The following is a 23653-nucleotide window of genomic DNA, read 5'->3' as shown; positions in this document are numbered from 1 at the left end:
GAACACTATGCAATACTACGGGATCTGTTTCTGCCCTTGCCAATAAAGTTAATGTAGAATCCATTCTGCCACCCTCTGCCTATGTGGTACCCTCCAGAAGTTTTTTTTACTACAATTCTTGGCAACCCATTTGTGCCAAAACACCTGGAAGCCCCAAGCTGCCAAGCTGCCATGGTAAAACTGTAACAGTATTTTCCCCCGATGCTGTATGTGAATGCATGTTTTCTTTATAAAGTGGGAGATTATTTAGCCCAAAATTTGGAAGGAAAACCCACTGTGTTTAATGGGGTCTACACCAAAACATGTTTCATAGGATTACAGCTTTAATGGCACAATTGCATTCTTAAGATTTCAATAGTAGCGCAAACATATTTTAAGATGAAATTTTGCTCTCACACAAAAAAAATAATATTTTTTCCAAAACTTTTAATTAAAGCAATTCTTTAACATATATTATAGAACTTTACGATTAGGAAAAGCCGTTTTGGACTGACGGAAGTTGGAGATTTGTCTCTTGATGACATGAAGAAAATTCGCTATCTCTCTCTGATTGAGCTAACAGCCTTCTATGATGCTTTAGGAATAGAGCTGAAGAGGAACCGAACAGAAAGAGTCAAAGGACGAGGTAACTGCATGTGTTAACGAAACCGTGGCTAATAAATAAAAAATAAAAGCAAAAACCTCTGAGAATTTTATTACTCAGTAAGGCTTTTTTAAAAAAAAATGTATTCTTATTTTACATTTTTAATTGTTTTATTAAATTACACAATACAAATATGCAGTAAGAAAAATAAAGGGATTGCAAGCTATTATCTCTATATACACTAAAATACAATATCAGAGGCGAGTCTACATTTTTATTGCTTTTTTAAATTGCAAATTCATTAAAGAAAAAGGAAGCAAAACCTGAAAGGAAAAAGGGGGAAAAATAACCATAAGGACACACACATCCCATCTCACATTAACAATGCATTTAAAAACCAATACATCCATCTTAGGTTACACATTTTGATCAATAAATATGTATCCAAGTGAAGTTAGGTTTATAGAAAGTATACTCAGAAGTGTGTTAAGGGCATCAAACCATTGCATAATAGATGGCAAGTATTCTTCCAGGTTTTAAGTACAAGTCTCTTAGCGACTATTAGACCATAGCAGCCATAAGATCTATTCTGGTCCTGTTGTTAATCCCTATACAATAGGAATGTAATTTAAAAGTACGTTACCATCCACAAATTTCAAGGATTTTGCCAATACAAAACTGATAATTAGAGGAAAGATATATCTCATGGATCCATTCTTTTCTTCTTGGTGCCTATATATACATTTATATTTACTATCCCTTGTTTTGGCACTTTTAAGTGTATATTTTTAGGACCTACTTGATTTTAAATATTGTGTTGTACATGTTTTTTTTAACGTTGTAACCTGCTCTGGGACCTTAAGGTGAAGGAGGGATAATTAATAGTAGTAGTTGTAGCAACAAGGTATTATAAAAATCTGTTATCTAAATGTTTCTGATGGTCACTAACATTATATGAATGCTAACTGGTGTATTTATTGACTCAAGGTTTACAAAACAATAGACCAAACAGGAAAGGAGGAGGAGTATTATATGTAAAGGATATGTAAAGGATATATACACATGTGAAGAGATCCATGACCTGGAGCATGGGATTTGGAGTATATAAATAACAATTATAGGAGAGGGAAACAACAGTGACCTTACTATTAGTGTCTGCTATAGACCACCAAGACTATAGACTGAAGACTTGGATTATGCTTTCCTACAGCAGTGAGAGCTGGACCATCAAGAAGGCTGATCGCCGAAGAATTGATGCTTTTGAATTATGGTGCTGGAGGAGACTCTTGAGAGTCCCATGGACTGCAAGAAGATCAAACCTATCCATTCTTAATGAAATCAGCCCTGAGTGCTCACCAGAAGGACAGATCCTTAAGCTGAGGCTCCAATACTTTGGCCACCTCATGAGAAGAGAAGACTCCCTGGAAAAGACCCTGATGTTGGGAAAGATGGAGGGCACAAGAAGAAGGGGACGACAGAGGACGAGATGGTTGGACAGTGTTCTCGAAGCTACAAACATGAATCTGGCCAAACTGCGGGAGGCAGTGGAAGACAGGAGTGCCTGGCGTGCTCTGGTCCAGGGGGTCACGAAGAGTCGGACACGACTAAACGACTAAACAACAACAACACAGCAGATTACCAAACATTCAAAAAGGAGAAATATAGTAGTCATGGGAGACTTCAACTACCTCAATATCTGTTGGAACTCAAAGTCTGCCAACAATGTAAGGTCCAACAAATTCCTCCATTGCCCTGCTGACAATTTCATTTCCCAGAAGGTGGAAGAAGCAACAAGGGAATCATCTATCTTGGACCTGGTCCTCACCAACAGGGAGGAACTGATCGAGGATGTGGAAGTATTGGGAATCTTGGGTGGAAGTGATAATGTCCTCTTAGGTTTTATGCACAGGCAAGGGAAAGCTGAGTGTAGTTGGACATTATCTCTGGACTTTAAGAAGGCTGATTTCTGAAGGCTGAAGGAACTACTGGGTGAGATCCCATGGTCAGAAATACTCAATGAAAAGGGAGTCCCAAGGTGGATGGGAGTTTCTTAAATGTGAAATATTAGAGGTACAATTGCAGACAATTCCAACAAGAAAGAAAAGTGAGGGCATGTAAAGCAGATGCAGCTTACAGATGGGGTGAGAAGGGTATATATAAGAAACTGAAGAAAGGGAAAATCCTGAAGAAATAGTGTACACAAGTAGCCAACAGTTGCAGGGAGTAAGTCAGGGAGGCCCAAGCTCAGAATCAGCTCAGGCTTGTAAGAGAGGTTAGAAAAAATAATAATAAAGGTTTCTTTGGCTATGTTGGAAGCAAGAGGAAGAATAAACTAGTAGTAGGTCCTCTGCATGGAGAAGAAGGAGAAATGCTATTGGCTGACAGAAAGGTGGAACTGCTCAACATCTACTTTGCCTCTGTCTTCACCTAAAACAAAAGCAGTGCACAACCTGGTGATAACAGAATAAATGATGCAAGGAGGGAGCTACAGCTGAAGATACAAAAAGAGGTGGAAAGGGAACACCTCGCTACATTAAATGAATTCAAATCTTCAGGACCTGGTGAGGTGCACCCAAGGGTGCTAATGAAACTTATGGGTGTTATCTCAGAGCCTCTGTTTATAATCTTTGTGAATTCTTGGAGAACAGGTCCCTGCAGTCTAGAGATGGGCAAATGTTGTCCCCATCTTCAAAAAAGGGAAATAACAGGATCCAGACTGGTGAGCTTGGCGTCGATACCAGGAAAGATCATCACAAAGTCATTCTGTGAGCGGTTAGAAAAAGATGCTGTGATTTCTAAGACTCAGCATGGGCAAACGAATCTCATTTCTTTCTTTTTTGATACAAATTACAAGATTGATGGATCTAGGGAATGCTGTGGATGTAGTGTAGCTTGAATTCAGTAAGGCTTTTGACAAAGTCCCCCGTGATATTAGAGCAGAGAAGCTGGTAGAATGTGGGCTGGATGAAGTAACTCTTAGGTTTGTTGACTTATAGAACTTAAATTGATAGCACTTCACAGGACTTTACTGTATAATTTTCCCCTATTTATTGTGGAGATTTTTTTCTTTTCTTTGGTTGTTCCTTTAACTGATATATAAGTAATTTACACCATTTGTCAGCAACATGTTATTAATCAAGAATCTCTAATTTTAAATTCTCTTTCTAAAGAAAATGGCCTTTTTGGTGTTCCACTAGCAGTCCTGCTGGAAAATGATCAGAAGAAGATTCCTGGAATAAAAGTTCCTCTCATCTTTCAGAAAGTGAGTGGAGCAAACTGACTTCAGTTCCTCCCTCTTTGTGGAAATGTATCTTTCACTTTAGATGCATTTGAGCTTGAATCTTTATTGTGAGGTTTGAGAAAAATAACTGGTGTGACTTCTCATATAATTAATCCAATTCAGTGTGACCTTTAAGGTCATATTAAAAAATATAGGACCAGGTGAACAGAGGATTACTTTTACTTGTACCAAACTGCCCATATCTCAAGATCTACTTCTCAGGCCCTTTGGATTTCCAGCGCCACGGAAGTCCCTGCGCCACACTGCGCCACTTTAGCGCAGCATGCGAGCGGGCACCTCGGATTGGGGATGGCTCATGGGCCAAACGATCTCTGTGGGCCTTAGGTTGGTGACCCCTAGTTTAGGGTTTTATGGCATTTGTTGACATTTATTACATTTTTGGTCCTCAAGATGCCATGAGATACTTTGTTCTTTAATTTCACTTAAAAACTAGGATCTTCTTGTATAAAAAGCTGTACAGTGACTGGAGTATCTAACTACTTATATAAAAGTAGTGGAAGCTATCTAGCCAATGAAAGAAAAATTACTAACTCTATGCTAGCTTTGCAGCCTTACCATTTCATGGTTTCAGAGACTTGAGTGTTCAACAAACTGTGAATGTTTCATTTCTGCACCAACAAACAGTATCTTTTGTCTGTGGTGCTTTAGCTGTTGCTCAAGCTTGAAGAGACGGGTCTGGAAACAGAAGGAATTCTTCGAGTGCCTGGATCTGCTTCAAGAGTTAAAGTACGTAGGTTTTTCTCACCTATTTTTAAAGACCAATGAAGCTTTCAAAGACAGAAAGTGGGCAAGCTGTATAAAAGCATTTGCTTGTGTAAGGCTGCATAAATCTATTTTGCATTACTAGTGCTTGCTTGAACTCAAGCCCACTGAAACGGATAGGTCAAGATTCAGCAAAACTGGACAGTGTGTGATGAAGATGGGGAAAAGAATGAAGACAAAATACTTAGGAGACAAGGTTTCATTGCAGAAGAGCAGCTATTGACACTGCAAATGCAAGCTGGCAACCAAGGGAGGTGGGACTAAATTCGGTGCCCCTCACTCACCAAGGCCTCAGCTCCTGAGCAACTGCTCATGAGATTTCAGATTTTTTAAAAAGGACCAGATGCATACTGCCCTGGCTATTACACGGAGGAGGAGAATTTGGACCTGTTTCCACACATGACTTCTCATTCACTTCCTCGGCACATTTGGCCTCTACCTGCTTGAGGCACAAATCTTGAGCTATTTCACTAATTTTTTATAATCATGCCTGACCTTTCATTTCCCTACATCAATATGAGAAGTGCAGTAACTACCCTCTTGTAAATTATTCTTTAAGCAATTTTAATATTCCACAATGAACTTAAGACCAGCATGTAAAATCTAATCCTGCTCATAACATCCCTACCAAAACTCTTTATTTTCTTTTTCCCCCTCAAGCTCCCTCCCAACCACCACACAAAGTCAGACTGTTGCTACACATTGTGTCTTTTGAGAACGATTAGCGAATACAGTTTTAAGTTGTCCTTTGGTGGTGGTGTGTGGTGTGTTTTTTTTTAAAAAAAAACCTATACAATTACTAGCAGGGTAACATGACTAGTTTTTTAAATTTATACATGCATGGTTTTGAAGTGGTTACATGAGAGTCATCGGAATTCCATTCTAGGCCACATAACTTTCCAGATGCATTTCAGCCCATGCCAGCGACATAAATTTTTATGTTTTGGTTTGTTTGTAATCAGTTTCCTCCCTGCATTTTTTCTCCTTAAAAGGCACAATTAAAGCCCTTGTTTTCCTTTTGTTTTTAGCAGTGTTGTTTGGCTTAGGTCACTGTGACTGCACACATTTTCTGTCCTAGTGGTGTGGGGAATAAAAATATTTGTTATTTGTTGCCTGAGTCCCAAGTTGGAGTTCCCTTGTGCCTAAAATGTATTTATTGTTTTGGCACATAAAGGGTGTGTCCTGAGGGCTGTGTCTAATTTCCTCCATGTATCGAACACCCCTGAATTGGAACATCTGCCACCTACCAACAAAAGCAAGTTGGTCTGCATTTTGACAGTTAACAGCTGAGAATTATGGCTTTGTTTTTTAAAAAGCTACCTAAATAGGTACTAGATCATATTCAAGCCATATAAGATGATTTTCAGAAACTTAAATTTAATAAGAGAAAGATTTGTTTATTTTTACTCAAGTGTTTGCTTTGATTCAGGATGTTACATTCTTGCCAAACAGGATATGGCAAAATTAAAAAGGCAGAATTCTCTTTATTAGCAGTAATTTATAAATGCCGTTTTTGTCTTGTCCTGTAGAGCCTTCGCCAAGAAATTGAAGCAAAATTTGATGAAGATACATTTGACTGGGATCAGGTACGCAACCATGATGCAGCAGGTCTGCTGAAGATGTTTATACGAGACCTTCCAAGCCCACTCTTCACTGTGGAATATCTGCCTGCTTTCATCACATTAGTGGAAAGTAAGTAGAGAGGAATTAAAGTTGTTGAATTGTTGTTTTTAAAAGCAAGTCAGAGGGAGCAGGAAAAACTTTGTCTCTGCATCCTCCAGTCACTATAAGACCCTGAATACAGACCATTTGAAGACTTAAATCTGCCAGAACACGGCAATCCCAATATATATTTACAGAGATGGGTTTATATGGTGAACTGAGACTAACAGAACAATAAATCTATGACCTAATGATAACTGGGGCCTGAACACCATTAAACAATGTGACACACACAAAAATATTTGAAAGTGAATTATATTGTTTTACCTTGAGACTGATATGTGCTATGTTCTACAGAAGACTGTTTTGAGCTACAGGGCAGGCTTTCTGAGATATCAAAGAAGAGTTGATGGGAAGCCTGCAGTGAAAGATGTCCTGCTCGTGACCCAAAGGATAAAGTATGAAGGGAATTTGTCCCTGAATACAAGGCTTCCTTCTAAGAGTCTTGCTCCTTTGAAAACCAGAACAGACATTTTCTGATTTAATTTATGTAGGATTATCTGCCTGATACAGTGTGTAAAGAAGAGAGAGAATGTTTACTCTTAAGTAAATCCCACTTAGTTTTGGGGGGACTTACATTCAAGTAACTGGGTTGCAATCAACTAACTTTTACTCAGAGTAGACATGCAGAAATTAATGGACTTGAGTTCATCGTGGCTGTTAATTTCGATGGGTAAAAGTTAGTTTAATACAACCTGCTGTGCGTAGGATTAAAGGGAGAGATTAAATGCAGAGCTAAGGAGATCACTCTGTCAGCTCAAGCATTTCTGTTTGCCTGGGGGAATGATTTCCCCTCTCTTCCCGAAGAGGCGACGACGGAGAATGAGGCCGGGAAAAGGCTGTCGCTGCAGCAAAGCTGCTGAACACGCCCCCTCAGTGGCACCTGGTTGGGTGGCCCTCCGAGGGGGCGTGAGCGCCAGCCAGGTGAGCTGAAGGCAGGGGGCTATGCCCCCTGCTAGGCGGGGCTCAGGCTCCCGACCACAACCCCTCCCCTCTCTTTCAGGGAGGAGAGTCTTTGTGGTTCGAGGACCCGACCCCCGTGTGGTGAAATAAAGACACAAGGACACGTGATATATGGTTAATGGGCAAGAAAAGGCCACAACTTTATTGGTTACAGCAATGGAAAAGGTATTGGCTTAGGCATTGGACGATGGGTTATTCAACCAGTAGGTGGAGCCTGTCGATGCTGATCCGACTCTAGGCTCACCCCTGTTGTCACCGAGGGTCGTGCCAAGGCCTCCCGCCAAGCAGGCATCGGACGGATACACGACCCCCAGATTCCTTTAACGGAATACCCCTAAAAAATTGAAGGCATAGGCGATGGCCACACCTAGCACTTCGACACACCACAACACATTATTCCAATGCCTAACCGCCACCCGAGCCAAAGGCTCGCCGCCAATACCCTCACTGCTGCAACCAATCCCAGATGCTTTTGCTGACACTAGCTAGCCAAATGTCGCTCCCCAAGTCCGATAAGTGGACACCATCATTCCGGTATAGCGCTTGGTCGCTAATACGAATACGATCATGCCGGATGACACGGCCAGACATAAAGCGCACCCAACGGGCTACCGCCCGATTTACGAGTTTCCTGGTTCTTTCAATGGCCAAACAATTTTGCGCTCCGCGCCACTCGAGTCTTTTCATGCCGGATGACACGGCCAGACATAAAGCGCACCCAACGGGCTACCGCCCGATTTACGAGTTTCCTGGTTCTTTCAATGGCCAAACAATTTTGCGCTCCGCGCCACTCGAGTCTTTTCAGGAAGGAGGACCAGAACACCATCGTTCTGGGGCACAAGGCTGCCAAAGTATTCAAGTCTCTTTTAATGCTCCCCAATAAGTCCACACTCTTTCTGCTGGTTAGGTCATTCCGATGGCGTCGGGAGGGCCACAATTGGCTACTTTCTCCCGGAGCAAGGGCATCAGCTCCTCCCATCGCATGCCTCTTCTCGCAAACCAGGAAACTCATTTGGGAGGCCAAGGTTAGGTGCCAGGCCGCAACTTGCTGCACGTACGCGGGCCCAATGAACAATACTGTGGCCGCAGATCCACACATTTCTTCAGAGCAACACTAGGAGTAAAGACAGAAAGACGGCAGGTGAGTGGGGCCCAGCGACTGGAGGCGTACTAGCGAATGTAAGACTTATAAGCATTTGATCTCCAACAGCCCATTTCTTTGATCCTATCCGCCGGTAGCCCTAAGTGCGCAGCCGTGGTTGCGGCACCAATCCTAAAAGAGTGAGCAGCGTACTCCTGGGCAGATAGCCCACAGGCCTCAATCGCCTTGCGCAGCACCCTGGTGAATTGGTATCTCGACATGGGCGACCCATCCTCATGAATCAAAAAACGGACCTGGGCCAGGTGGCCTAAGGTCGAGATACCGCCTAGTGTCCTTTACCGGACATGGGCCCTGCTGTGTTGACGCTGAGAGTTTGACCAGGACACCCTTGCCAGCCTGATCGGTCTTGGACTGTCGTATGAGCACTGACACAGAAGAGCTAGACAGCTGCACATCCTCGCACTGGAGTCCGCGGTTTGAACCCCGTGCACTAACTTCAAACACAACCTCCCCAACCCTTAGTGCGCCGAAAAAGGCGATAGAATATGCCGCAGAAAAAAGGCGTGCTTCGAACCTGGACCAGCAAATCAACCTGAGTTTTTTGCGAATTTGGGACAACAACCCGTAGGAAATCGGCTTACGGCCTTCGTCCCTGGGAGGCTGTAACCTGCTCCAACCCTCGATAGCCCTACGTATCATGAAGTCGCTACACGGGTCATGAGCAAATGTAGCTTTTGAAAAGAAACTGATAGCTGCTACATGAATCTTTAAAGTTTTTGGGGCACGTCCCAAGTCGTCGAGATGCGAAAGATACTGTAAAACGTCGTCTGTGGTGGGAGGCACATTATATGAGAGCCCGGATAACCTAAACCTGAAACCCATGAAATCACTCCAGGCCTTCTTGTATGACCTGAGCGTAGAAGGTGCTACGGCCGCTAATACTCCCTGTATCACTTCGCGTCTCCAACGTTCCACAGGTACTCCGGAAAGGGTTCGGGCAACCGTTGTGCTCCAGGTGCAAGCGACCGGAAGCGAGGAATCTGGAATCGAGACAAGGCATCGGCTATATCATTATTGGCTCCAGGTACAAATTTGGCTGAAAATATTATATTGTACTCAATGCAACGGAGGACGAAGGCCCGCAAAAGGGAGGAAACCCTCTCAGACCGAGATGACTGCCTGGCAAGAATGTTCACCACCGCCAGGTTGTCGGTCCTGAAGCACACACGGTGGTCCCGGAACTCCTCCGTCCAAATGTGAACGGCCACCACTATAGGAAAGAACTCAAGAAAGGTGAGATCCTGTGTGATGGCCTGGCCTAACCAAGCCGTCGGCCAACGCTGAGCACACCAACGCCCCTTGAAGTACAGGCCGAAGCCTATGGATCCGGCCGCGTCCGATTGTACCTGGAAGTCTGAGGACAGATTTAAAACGTCCTGCTATAGAGATACCCCATTGTAATTTTCTAGGAAGGCCAGGAAGTCACTGCATGGATCGGAGAACGTGACCGTAGCAAAGAAGCTAATGGCGGCTACATGTATTTTTAATGTTTTAGGTGTGCGCCCTAGGTCATCAAGGTGTGAAAGGTATTGCAAAAACGTCATTGGTGGTGGGAGGTGCGCTAGCAGAAAGCCCCGAAGATCCAAACCTGAAGCCCAAGAAATCGCACCAGGCCTTCTTGTAAGACCTGAGGGTGGAGGGTGCGACAGACGCTAATACTCCCTTAATCACCAGCGTCCCCTAAAGAATAAACTGAAGCCCAAGGACCCAGCGGCATCAGTGAGCCTGGCAATTTGAGGACAGGTTGAGGATTTCCTGCCATAAGGAGACTACATTGAAGCGTTGCAGAAACGTGATCCAGATCTCAAGGTCTGTCTTAACTGATTTTGGGAGTCTTACCCTGTGGTGCGGTTTGTTTGTTTGTTTTTGTTATTTTATTTTATTTTTAAGGTTAGATATGCACATAGGCCCCAAGCCTCATTTTGTATCATGACTTTTAAACTTCTGATTTGTTTCTGAGTCACTTGGTGCTCTCTGTGCTGAATCTGAAGGGGGCTGACACACAGACTAGTTGAATGTGGATGTCCATTATGCACTGTATCATAGTATAGTACAGTGATTATAGAATATCTGCTTGAGTATATGTTTTCATCATGTGTAAAACTCATAATGAATAAACAAATAGTTCTATATTGTGATCAAGTAACTCCTAGAACAAAATTGTAAGTTTTAGCTTCAGAAAACCAGTTGCTTCTATCCAACATCCTGTTGCCAATGTAGCTAAAATTTTAGCACTTTTGATTGTTAGCTGATAACACGGTTGTTAGTATGACAAGAGATTGGAGGGATGCTCTCCTACAGATTTCCCAAAACTGTTGTACTACAGACACAGCCAGGACATTCCAGAACACTTCTATCTGGTACTGTAAATGTCAGGTTTGAGTTTCACTCAAGCTAGAAAAAACTGCTACATATGCAACATGTTCTAGAAGATTGCCAAAGGTGAGCTCTTGGCCAAAGCGTTATCCACTTCAGTGAAGTGTTATTTCTCACCAAACTAGCAATTTGTTTACTAACTATACATGTTCCCTAATATAGTTAAAGCATTGAAATTATGTGATTTCGCCTGTTGGGCTTAAAGGCTTACTAGATTATAGGACTAAGGACTAAATCATTATTGTACTTCTTTGCAATTTTGCCCACAGCTGCCCTGCTAATTGGGAGAACAGGAAATGGATCTGGAACACTTCAAAGCAGTATCATTGCTCCCATGTGTCTTCCTGATTGGGCTGTCATTTTGTTAAAGCTGTGGTCTTGCTCTTGTAGTTGATCTGGGAGAAAAAGGCAGGTTACCCAGGAAAAATAAATAAATAAATAAATAAATAAATAAATAAATAAATAAATCCTGTATGAGGTGTTATGGAATGATACATTTTGTAGCCGCCCGTTGGGTGAGGCGAGCGTCCTTCCCCTTACTGACTTCTGATTAGGAGAGTCCTTCGCGGTTAAGGAGCCACTACTGGGATTCTGCAACCCTCTGAGAAACCCTTCCAAAGATAGGATGCTGCACTTCCGTCCGGATGGATAGACAAGAGGTTGAGGAGAGGAGAAAGCTGAATTGAAGAAAATGCTAGACCCAGAAGGACTTTATCGATGGTTCCCTGCTGTGGGGGCTCGTCTGGAACTATAGTGGTGGAAGCCCTGACCTCCCCAAAAGGGCCGCTTCCCTTTGTAACACGCTGTGGCTGGGTGAGCCCCCACACATCTCTCACACTAATGCGGGTACTTACAAGACTGCCTTTGGCATTGCCCTTTATTGAATTACCAGCACACCTTACGTTTTAAATCCTTTCTAAGGCCCAGCTTTCCAGTGCGATACACCTCTGATGGCTTCTTCTCGACATACGGGCTAACTGCCAGATGCTAATAGCGGCGGCCTCCCCAGAAAGGGCGTAAGCCATTCTGACTCATCATCACTGGCTGATGAGGTGCCTGATTCTGGAAGCTGGACCCTGGGCTGCTTATTCTGCAAAGAACTAGAAGAACTGGAAGCAACCGGGTTATTGATACGGGCCGGCAGTCTCCATGCAGGCGCCCTGGTGCAGTTCTCAAAGTCGGCGAGCAAGCCTGAGACCTAGTTTGCACAGCCGCCGTTCCTGTCTGAGGGCTTGGGCCTGCACCTGGGTAGTTTAAAGGCTGGCCACTGGTTTGCAAAACAAGGAAGTAAGAAACGCAAGGCAAATTGAACTAAAGAATAGCTAAGAGAAAGCGCTATTCATAGTCAACAATGAATGATCTGAAGGCATTAAGGAACTGCGAAATGGGTTTGGGTTTATTATTATGACGGTTGACAACTGCAGTGTGTGCTGGTACTGCACCCGTGCCTGCTCTGTGCACTAGAAAAATGTGCCTACTATTTATTTTGTCACTTATTATTATTATTATTATTATTATTATTATTATATTTAATTTTTTATTCATTTATTATATTTTAATATTATTATTATTTTATTTATTATTTATAATTATAATTATTTATTTATTGTTATTATTAATTATTAATTATTTATATTTTGAATTTATTTTATTTTATTACTTTATTTTATTATTGTTGTTATTTTTTAATTAGTATTAATATCATCACTCGATTAATAACTTAACTGTAATTAAATGCTAGTATACAATTATTGTGCATCAATAAAGTTCAGAGCACTGTTGAGGGATTAATTATTAATCGATAGTATCTCAATTAATAGCCAATGGATTTATAGCTATGAGTAGGAATTACTATTATCAGTTGCTCTGCGTAACTGCTGACAAAATGAACAAGCTATACGTCACTTAACTGCACTGCAGCAGCGCTCAACTACATATTAGCACCTGGCTCCAAGGAACAATACCATACACAGAGCAACCCCAACTCCAGTCAGCCAGAATTAGAAGATAGTTGCCTATGATAAGAGTTGCCCCTTTTAAATGATAGGCAAATCTAGGCACAAAGCATTGCCAAGTAATCAAACAGAATTGAAAATAACTGCTTACAAGGAGATGCTCAGAAGCTGCAGCCAAATTAAGAGAAAAGGAAATCAATAAGATTCCAGGCCCACACCAGCGGCCCTCAGAAAAGGGGGGGTGGGGTTGCTCTTAATATCCCACTGCTGGGGAAACTTCTTTGAAACAAAGGAAACTTTGCCAAACAAAGAAAAATAAATCTTTGCCCACAAGGTCGGCTCAATACCAGTTGATTGAAATAAGGGTACTTAAACAGACAAAAGACTGAAATTGGTCAAACTGCTGGATAGTTAAACTGACAATGCAACTAGAGCTGCTGAAAGAGCAGAGAGTTGAAAAACCTGTCTGGCAGCTGTGATGACTCTGGCAAGAAGCAAAGGGAACTCCCAAGACCCCGATGTATCTCCTGAAAGGGTGGGGGGAGGGAGGGAGGATGGGTGGAGGGAGGAGGAAAGCGTGGGGGGGAGTTGGGAGGGGTGAGGGGTGGGGGGAGTAAAATGAACATGCTGGGCAAGGAAGTCTTTGAAGAAAAGGAAAATAGCTGTCCTTTACAGTGAGCCAAAAAGAAATGGAAATATAAACCGTGGGTTAACCTGGACTTTTCAGTAAGGTACTATAAGCCGAAAACTTTTGTTGTTGTTGTTGTTGTGTAAAAGTGGTTTTCTTTAGGGAGCCTGTACTGGCAAGTGAAGCCAATGACAAGAACCAGGCAAAGGCCCACCCTCAAAGGTTTTAAACGTATAGACATGGAGTGCTGAGGAATGGTTCCCTGATCAGAAACCCTGAGTTGTCTACCCCAAGCCCTGCCCTATTTCTTCCCCCAAACATCAAGCGAAGGGGGGGTGGCTTAGAGAAACCAAGACGGGTGAGGTTTAAGCGCACAGTCTATTCCAAGCCCCGGCAGCCTTTAAAATTTTACAGGGGGCTCCCGCTTCAAGTGCTACCAATGGAAGGGATGGCAGGGTAAATTAAACCCACACTAGAAGAGTAATAAATAAATAAACGGCAGGCACAATAAACAGCAAGCACAAACACACGCTGCAAGCACGCACACACACACACACACACAACTTAAAATTAGAGAGGAAGAGGAAAGGGAACCCTGAGGATCATCTAGTCCAACCCAAGCAATGCAGAAATATTCAGCTGTCCCAAACAGGGATCGAACTTGCAACCTAGGCATTGTCAGTGCCATGCTCTAACCAACTGAGCTATCCAGGCTCTCAAGGACAATGGAGAGGGAAAACGCGCCAGCACACTGGCCAACAAATTAAAATGTAAGGCAAACCCACTCAGTCACCCAGACCAGCCATGCAATTGGACAGGTAAGGGCAATAGAGGGGAAAACGTACAAGCACCCTGGCCAAAAATTAAATAAAAACGCACTGCCACCAAGGCAGAGGCAGGGTAAGGAAAGCGAGGATACGAGGAAGAAAGAAAGACGGAGCCACACTCACACTCAGACCTCGCTGGGGGCATGTGCTGGGCAAGGGAACAAGCTGCAGCTTAAGAAAGGTTAATTCGCACTCAGGCTGCACAAACAAATCAGGCACCAGGAGTGGGGGGGGGGGGGGAAATAGAAGGTTAAATGTAGGTTTTTACCCGGAAAAGAAGACACAGCAAGGCAAACCTGGCTGCCTGGGTTTTTAAAGTTAAAAGGCAAGCCAGGAACCAGGCAGCCTCCACACACACAGACCCCTCCCCCGACTCCAAACCTCATGGCTCTTCCCTGTGATAACTGAGATGACTCCTAGCTGATGACTTCCCGAAGAGGCGACGACGGAGAATGAGGCCGGGAAAAGGCTGTCGCTGCAGCAAAAGCTGCTGAACACGCCCCCTCAGTGGCACCTGGTTGGGTGGCCCTCCGAGGGGGCGTGAGCGCCAGCCAGGTGAGCTGAAGGCAGGGGGCTACGCCCCCTGCTAGGCGGGGCTCAGGCTCCCGACCACAACCCCTCCCCTCTCTTTCAGGGAGGAGAGTCTTTGCCTGGGGGAATGATTTCCCCTCTCTTCCCCCTTTGTGCGCTTCTGGGAGTTCCCCTTCCCACCCTCCTCAGCCAGTTTGGGGTGTGTGGATGCAGAGGGAAAGCTCAGTTGTGTTAGAAGATGACATTGCACAGGCTTTTGCATCCAGCCCAAAGCCAGTATCTTGGGTATTACAGTAATTTTTAAAAAACCCCAAATATAAATATATAGTGTCGGCTTTCCCCCAGACGGTTCTTTAACAGACTCTCCCCCATCATTTTATTCTTAGAAATCTCCAAAGTCAAATTACAGCTGCAAGCTTTGCATTTGCTGATCATGTTGCTTCCGGATGCCAGCAGGGACGCAGCCAAGGTAGGCACGTTGCTCAATGAGGTTTGCCATCTGTATTTGTTTATTTTTAAACGAGCCAATTCTATATGTAGAACCTAGAAGCAAAAACTCCCCAAACTTGTCATTTTCCTTTCCTCAGCTCAGGAAAAGGCTTTCCTGTGGGGAAAACGTAGAGAAGGCTAGTTGAATTATTTCTGTAATTAATGGAACTCCTTCTTTCGCAAGCTTGCAAAAATGCTCCGCAGCAAGGACTCTCGGTTTCTACACACACACACCCAGCACTCACGTGAAATGGCTGAAGCCCACCAGTCACAAAATGGTGATGCAAGGGCAGAGTCAGTCACAGATTAGTGGCAAATGAAGACAGTTTGGCATAATCAGCTGACAGTTACTGACATACAGTGGTACCTCAGGTTAAGTACTTAATTCGTTCCGGAGGTCCGTTATTAACCTGAAACTGTTCTTAACCTGAAGCACCACTTTAGCTAATGGGGCCTCCCGCTGCTGCCACACCGCTGCCACGCGATTTCTGTTCTCATCCTGAAGCAAAGTTCTTAACCCGGGGTACTATTTCTGGGTTAGCGGAGTCTGTAACGTGAAGCATATGTAACCTGCAGTGTATGTAACCCAAGGTACCACTGTAATTGCCTACTCATATCTAATTCATCATTGGAAATTGCTAAATTATTTGCCACAGCATTTTCCTTTGGCAAGGAGTTCCATAGATCCAGTTTTTCTCACGCTATGCACAAACCTTTGCTCTGAAGGTAATGTGACGCTGCTTCCCAATTTACAAAGACTGTGTTCATGCAGAGACTCTTACGTGAAGGCAGCCTTTTATATAATTTTGCCCTTTCCACTCTCGCATACCTTTCAATGTGTTTTTAACTGTCCTGTAATTTCTCCTCCCCTTCTTTTTTCACACCCAGTTTTTAACTTTGCCCCCAAACCCAAAATACTGTTTATTATTATTAATAATAAATATCAACCTTTTATTTCACTTTCTAAATTCCTTCAACCCCTCTAGTCCTTTCCCCTCAAAGGAGAGAGACCTCCCTTCCCTCCTCTCCCCTGGAACTTCTTTGTCTCCCAGCCACCCTTTCGTCAGCATGCAAGGAGATGCTGTCCTTGGTCCAATCAAAAGGCTATAACGTGGCTGTGGTGGGAAGAGAGGAGGCACCGGGGGGCTGTGGCAGCACTCAGGCCCACCTGAAAGTAACCCAAACCCCACCAGGATGTCCACTGTTTTGGAAACATCTCTTTACACAATAGTGGAAGTACATGCAGGTCAAATTGAATAACTTGTTAAATAACATCAATGGCACCTTGATTTGCTATTCAGGAATGATTGTGCATGCTAATTAATTTCAGGCATCCTTTGATGTTTATTTTGCAAGTGCCACAATTCAGTACTGAACTAAGCATAATTAAATCCATTGAAAAGTCGTCCCTAGCTTATGTGTAACTCAGTAGAACATGAGACTCTTAATCTCAGGGTTGTGGGTTCAAGCCCCATGTTGGGCAAAAGATTCCTGCATTGCAGGGGGTTGGACTAGATGACCCTCACAGTCCCTTCCAACTTCCAATTCTATGATTTACTTTGGCTAAACTGAATAAAATTAATAACCATGCAGGTCAGGAAACACCCTAAAGGGTCTCTGTGATCCAGTAAATTGAGTCTGAGTAGCCTTCTCTCTACTAGGCCCTTTTACAGTTCTTGAAGAAGGTGGTTGCAAATGAAAGGAAAAACAAAATGACTTTATGGAATGTATCCATGATTGTTGCCCCAAACCTCTTCATCTACAAAGGCAAACGTGCAAACCAAGAAGAGATGCTAGCAGCAGCCACTACAGCTCATGTCGTGAGACTTTTGATTAAATATCAGGATATCCTGTGGATGGTAAGCAAAAGTTTTTATTCTGTCTTATTATTAAGGTTAAATAGACTTATCACATCTCCTTCGTAGAGCTCCTGTGATTTTAACTGATGGGTGCCAGGCAGAATCCAACAGACGCATATTTTCAAAACATGGAAATGCATTGATGGAGAATGCTTGTGGAGTTTATTCCTTGTTTTTCTGAAGGCACCCCTGTATCGGGTAGTTTTTCATATCTGACGTTTTATTATGTTTTTATATGTACTGGAAACTGCCCAGAGTTGCTGGGCTGTAAATAATAATAACATCAATCAATCAATCAATCAATTATGCAAGCAAACTCTGAAGAAGCTCTGCCAAATATGAGATAAAACTGATGCTAGAGAATATGCTACCTTGATAATTCCAAGCAGTTAAGATTTTTTATTTTTATTTTAATGGATAAAATTCTGTTACTTGAAAAATATAGCAGCTAGGGCTTAATTTAAAATAGTTCTTTTTGTATATTAAGATACGAATTAATTTCCATATAGGTATAGCTTTCCCACTTGCAGGCTTTCCAGATTACTCCTCTTGTTGTTGCACAGCAATATACTGGCTTTTCTGCATACTGGTCTCTGCATACCAGATGAACATTACTTCTCCAGGTTTGATTTAAATGACCATGTTTCTTGACCAAGAAGATCCACTTTTGAGGATCATCAATGATACCTCCCACACTTGTTTCTGAACATTCAGTCTAGCTGGCAAGAGAAAGCACCTCTGAGCATATACTGAGTACCATTTTCCAGTAGAAAAAAAATCAGGCTTCATGCCAGCCTAATCTCTGTCTTGCAGTCTTGGAGACCCTTGCAAATGCATCATCTCTATTTTTACAAATGTTAATTTCACAGTCTCAAGCTGAACAAGTCCAGGCTGAGAACTAATGCAGATATGTTTAGTAATTTCACAGAAATAGGGACTGAAGTGCAAAATATAAAGCACACAGAGCATTTATAGGCAAACTATTTCTTTTAAAGTAATAAATCAGAGGAACAGCTGTAGTAAAGGCACACATGAAAGATATATTTGTTAAAGCTTCTTTCTCTTAGCAAGGATTTGGGAAACCTAAGGCAGGAAGTCTGAGAAGCTGGAAGAAGGATAACCCAGTAGTGACAAGCATTTTTCATCTATAATCTCTTTGATTTGTCATTATGCAAGACCATGAAGGCTGGGCTTGATCCACCTTGTTACAAATGGGACTTCTGAAGCTTTGTAATAAGTGCACTGTTAGCATGTCAAACTATTGGTACGTTCAAGAACTTTGCAGTACGAAAAAGGCTTAAAAGGGGATATTGCAGGAACTCATCACCTTTCTCTGTAGAGAATTAAGAAGCTGAATAAGTAGATTTACAGCCAGAACTGTTACTTCAATTTCAGGGATGAAAGCTATGATTGATGAGATAGTGCAGAAAATGCTACTTAAGATTCTGCATGCTTCTTTTCAGGAAGTTGAAATGAGACCTCTGTTTTCAAGATTGTACACTGGGATTTTCTACAGTAGGATTATGTTCCAGGAGTGTGTGTGTGCACTGGGGTGGAAAGGCTTTTAGGAAGTAATTTGTAATGCAGACTCAGTTTTATTTTCTCCCTTCTTTTTAGGTTCCAACATTTCTGATATCTCAGGTGAGAAAGATGAACGAAGCTGCCATAAACAATACAAAGAGACAGCTGATGTTTGACAAGGGTGTGCGGAGGCTATTGAGAAGAAAAACTATGGAACGGGAGAGGCCTGAAAGAACAGAGGTGGTATTAATATTTTTACTGTTTGTGGTGGTTAGTTAGTTGCATTTATTTATTTTAAATAAAAATTATGCCAGAAGCAGTTCACAACAATGGCATTAAAAGAATGTGATACAGGGAAGGCTGTTCTGGGGCTTTATAGAATGAAGCCAACACACTGAATTGTGCCAGTGGCAAGGCTTTTCAACTACTGAAGGACAGATGTATTATAATTCGGGCATGAACCCCAATCCTTCCATACAAGGGGCTCCAAGTGGAGTCTGAGACATCAGCTGGAGCCTAGGACATGCCTTGGTGTCTTCCTTCAGAGCTTTCCTTGCACGACTCCTGCTCGCTGTTTTTGTTAAGTGTGTGGTTTTGCCCTTCTTAAGCATTGTTTTATTTTGCTTCTGTATTTTATTTTTATTGCTTTTAAGGTTTTTTTGAATTTTGTTTTTGAATTTACATTAGCTGAATTGTTTTCTGTTGATATCTGCTTTGGGGGGGGGGAGTTCCTCTAAAATGCAGGGTATAAAGTGTTAAAATATGAATGAGTTAAGTAATTAAGAGCCACCAACAGTCTACTCAAAAGGCCCAGACATGCCTTAATTTATTTCCAGGCAGTGCAATTCTACTGGGTGGGTAGTGGCTGACACACCAAATCAAAGTTCTGCTTGGGCTTGGGCTCCGTAGGGCAAAAGGTGGGAGGGGGAGAACAACCTATCTCCGGCCCCCCACCCCCAGCTTTCTTTTAGAGTCTTTTTCATCGGTCCCAGGGCTTTTCAGAAAGTGAAGACTAGCAGCTATCCCATATTATATTAGATGAATGGATGGTACTGCCTTTGAAAAGGATTCTTTGCCCAACCAATTTGTTGACTTTAGCAAGTTGTTTTTCTCCTCTGTTTCTACAGTCTGATATACCAGAAGGGGTGATAAGAGTTCATGCTCCATTGCATTCAAAAGTCTCTATGGCAATCCAGCTGAACAATCAAACAAAAGCCAAAGATATTCTGGCACGGTTTTACTGTGAAAACAGGTGAGTAAAAGCAAGAAGATGAGCAACAGCTCATGGGAAGATTTTGGAGAACCATACTGTTCCTTTCATAATTCCAACTTCAGTTGTATCTAACTGTGTGAGGAGCAAGAGAAGCTTCCATTCATTCTTTACATTCTTCTGAATGGTTATACATGCAAGCTTCACACAAGCAAGAGCTGACAAGAGTCAGGCTAATGTAAAGCTGCCAGGTGATTGCTTTGCAGGCACACAGTTTACAGCCCAATTTGTTTTCACCAGTCATCAAACAACTTCCAATAATTTGTTGCCTCTGAGCACCAAACAACAACAGCTGAGACCATTATGGGAGACAGAAAGGTGATGCAAGCCCATCAGGGCACTCTGTAGGCGGTTAAAATCCCATCAGATTAAACTTTACCACTACCAGCAGTCTGAGGATATGATTGTTAATGTTTTGTTTGTTTTCTTTTGTAGCCACGGATCATCAGAGAAGATGCAGATTCAAAGTTTACATGAAATCGGAGGAAATATAGGTTAGTGCTTAAATCGAAGCAATAACAAGCTTGTCTTCTAGATTGGTTTTTAGATATGTGCCTAAAGTCAACTGTGATAAGCAGCAAGCAAGGCAGAGTCATCTAGCTTTGCCAGGCGATATTGACCCATGCGCCACATACTACTGAAATAATGGAATCATGGGGTAGCATTAAAAGTCTCATTCTGCTGCCTCATGTATAGCTTACCATGAAAGTACTCCTGCCAGTACTCTAGCTAGAGTGGGTAATAAAAGCACCTGCCCAAGGCCCCAACCTGGGTAGGGACAAAAATGGGCATCAAAAATATCGTTATTATTTCAATAATTATTAAAGTCAAATTTACATAATGTTGTAGCTTTTAAACATTAAGATATGTTTTGAATGTGAAAGATGAAAACACATAGAACTTCTTGCTCACAGGCTTTGTTGAGGGACAGGTAGGAAGAGTGCAATTTTTCATTTACTATGTGTCTGCAGGAACACCCTTAAGACCTTAACGTATGTTCCGTTTATTGCACAGAAAATGAATTTGTTCTTCCTTATGTCCCAATCCCCCTGTCTTCCCTGTTTAGAGAGTCCCCAGTTCAAACAGAAACTACAAGGCCAGCAGATAAATATTTGTGGGGTTTACTGCAGTTATGGGAGTTCCTGTACCCTGATGGTTTTACTGAATTTCGAGCATCATTCAAAGGCAAAAGGAGATATTTCAGGAAATGTAGAATTCACACATTACAGCTATGGAGGATTTATATTGGAACAGGAAGAAGGAAATCTGTGGCCTTCCAGTTGTTGTTGGACTGTAGCTCTTGTCATCCTTGACTATTAGCCTTCTGGTGGGGGCTGACAGCAGTTGTACTCTGAGCAGTATACAGCGTGCTACAGGTTCCCTGTCCCTGAATGAAAAAAATGACTTTATAAAAATCTACCACAGCTTATAAACAAAGCTAAAAACATTTTTTTTAAAAATCCTATGTTTCTTTCAGGACAGCACTGTTTGGATCCAGATGCTTACATGCTGGATGTTTACCATGCAAATCCTCAAGCGGAATGGGTGATAAAACCAAAAATAAGTTGAAACTTGTAAAAAGACACCTTGGCAAATCACTTCCGAAAATGCCAAAAGGATGGTTGATAAGCTTCCACATGAAGAAGAGCCATCTTGCTAAGGATGAAACCAAAGTAGTTGCTACTCTGCATGATCTTCTGAACATATTTTATAATTTTGTCCCTTCCAATGCATCATACAACCCAACCTTAGGGTTTGTTATAATAATTTATTTTGAAATGAGTACATTTTAATACTGGTTTTACTGGTGGCTGTTTCAACTGACATGAAGGAATATAGATAGAACTTTTTGTTTAACAGAATATAAAAACTGGATTTTTTCCCTATCTTGCCACCTGCCTTTTATATGGAAGAAATTCTGAGACCTCCCAGGAGACAAAGGATGAACCACTAATAACAAGATAGTCAAAGGAAAAGAGGAAGTATCATTCAATATGGAAAAAGGCAGTGCCAAAATTCTGTGACAACTTATTCATGTTGAAAGGAAAGCTTTTATTGTCAAATGTTACCGTATTTTTCGCCCCATAAGACGCACTTTTTCCCCTCCAAAAATGAAGGGGAAATCGGGGTGCGTCTTATGGTGCGAATGCCTGCAAGCCTCGCGCGCCCGGCAGGAGGTCCGACCGGGTGCGCGAGGCTTGGGGCGGCAGCCTGTCGCCCGAAGCACGGGGAGCCCTCTGGAGGGCTCCCCCTGCTTCGGGCGAGTGTCTGCAAGCCTCGCGCACCCGGCAGGAGGTCCCACCGGGTGCGCGAGGCTTGGGGCGGCAGCGGACTGCTTGCGCGCACCGAGAAGCTTGGGGCCAGCTGAGCTCAGCCCGCCCCAAGCTTCTCGGTGCGCGCAAGCAGTCCGCTGCCGCCCCAAGCCTCCCGCACCCGGCGGGAGGTCCCGCTGGGTGCGCGAGGCTTGGGGCGGCAGCGGACTGCTTGCGCGCACCTAGAAGCTTGGGGCCAGCTGAGCTCAGCCTGCCCCAAGCTTCTCGGTGCGCGCAAGCAGTCCGCTGCCGCCCCAAGCCTCGCGCACCCGGCGGGACCTCCTGCCGGGTGCGGGAGGCTTGGGGCGGCAGCGGACTGCTTGCCGGCATGCAGAAGCTTGGGGCGTGCTGAGCTCAGCACGCCCCAAGCTTCTAGGTGCGCGCAAGCAGTCCGCTGCCGCCCCAAGCCTTGCGCACCCAGCGGGACCTCCTGCTGGGTGCGGGAGGCTTGGGGCGGCAGCGGACTGCTTGCCGGCATGCAGAAGCTTGGGGCGTGCTGAGCTCAGCACGCCCCAAGCTTCTAGGTGCGCGCAAGCAGTCCGCTGCCGCCCCAAGCCTTGCGCACCCAGCGGGACCTCCTGCCGGGTGCGGGAGGCTTGGGGCGGCAGCGGACTGCTTGCCGGCACGCAGAAGCTTGGGGCGTGCTGACCTCAGCTTGCCCCAAGCTTCTGGATTAGCGCAGCGCACCTGGGGGGGAAATAATTTTTTTTTCCTTTATTTCCCCCCCTAAAATCTAGGTGCGTCTTATGGGCCGGTGCGTCTTATGGGGCGAAAAATACGGTAATACCTGTGCCTCAGGTCTTATTACTACTGCCAATGAGAAGGGGGAAACTACTATGTAAAGGCATTTTTTTTTACTGTTAATTTACCGTGCATGTATATAAACATATAGGTATTCAGCATTTTAATGGCATTTCTCTGACTTTACCAATGTTCAAATTAATGTGTAACAAATAATACAAGTTGATTTGTAACACATTTATTTCACAGACTGTGCTATTGATTGAGCTACACGTGAACCACTTGGAAAGAACTAGATGATAGATGGAGGCCTTGATTGTTCATGAAATTTTCAAGTCTGCTTTAAAAAACCAGCCATACTGTTAAGCATTCTCAGCCTATGAGATGTGATGACTTATTTGAGAGGTGCCCATTCCTCCTTTTATTTCTTTTGCCTTTTAATTTTGAACCAACAGTGTTTAAAACAATGGCTTCTCTTTCACGTTTACAGAAATATGGGAGAAGTGATCTTAGATTCTTTTAATCAGAGCCTTAATGAAGTGTGTTTTTAGTAAGAGGCATTTTAGACCATTGGTTTTCATCTGTTGGGTCAGGGCCCCATTACTGCAGAAGTAGACGTTTCAGATTGCAGCTCTCATCAGCCACTGCCAG

The 23653-nt window shown here is 43.3% G+C and overlaps 1 protein-coding gene across 2 annotated transcripts in view; it reads left to right on the top strand.

Moving 5' to 3' along the window:
* The window catches only part of ARHGAP28 (Rho GTPase activating protein 28), a 62755-nt gene extending 40744 nt beyond the window's left edge, over nt 1-22011 (top strand). For both annotated transcript variants that reach the window (XM_081205610.1, XM_081205611.1), the window contains exons 6-15: nt 460-625; nt 3754-3845; nt 4533-4610; nt 6176-6338; nt 15197-15279; nt 16961-17158; nt 18776-18919; nt 19807-19931; nt 20385-20443; nt 21427-22011. In XM_081205610.1, the coding sequence (XP_081061736.1) occupies nt 460-625; nt 3754-3845; nt 4533-4610; nt 6176-6338; nt 15197-15279; nt 16961-17158; nt 18776-18919; nt 19807-19931; nt 20385-20443; nt 21427-21518 (1200 nt within the window). In that variant the 3' untranslated portion in view covers nt 21519-22011. The remainder of the gene's footprint in view (nt 1-459; nt 626-3753; nt 3846-4532; nt 4611-6175; nt 6339-15196; nt 15280-16960; nt 17159-18775; nt 18920-19806; nt 19932-20384; nt 20444-21426) is intronic.
* The last annotated feature ends 1642 nt before the right edge of the window (nt 22012-23653 follow it).

Source organism: Podarcis bocagei (genome assembly GCF_964188305.1).
Source record: "Podarcis bocagei genome assembly, chromosome: 8".
Classification (NCBI taxonomy): domain Eukaryota; kingdom Metazoa; phylum Chordata; class Lepidosauria; order Squamata; family Lacertidae; genus Podarcis; species Podarcis bocagei.
This window is presented reverse-complemented; position numbering and strand designations above follow the sequence as displayed.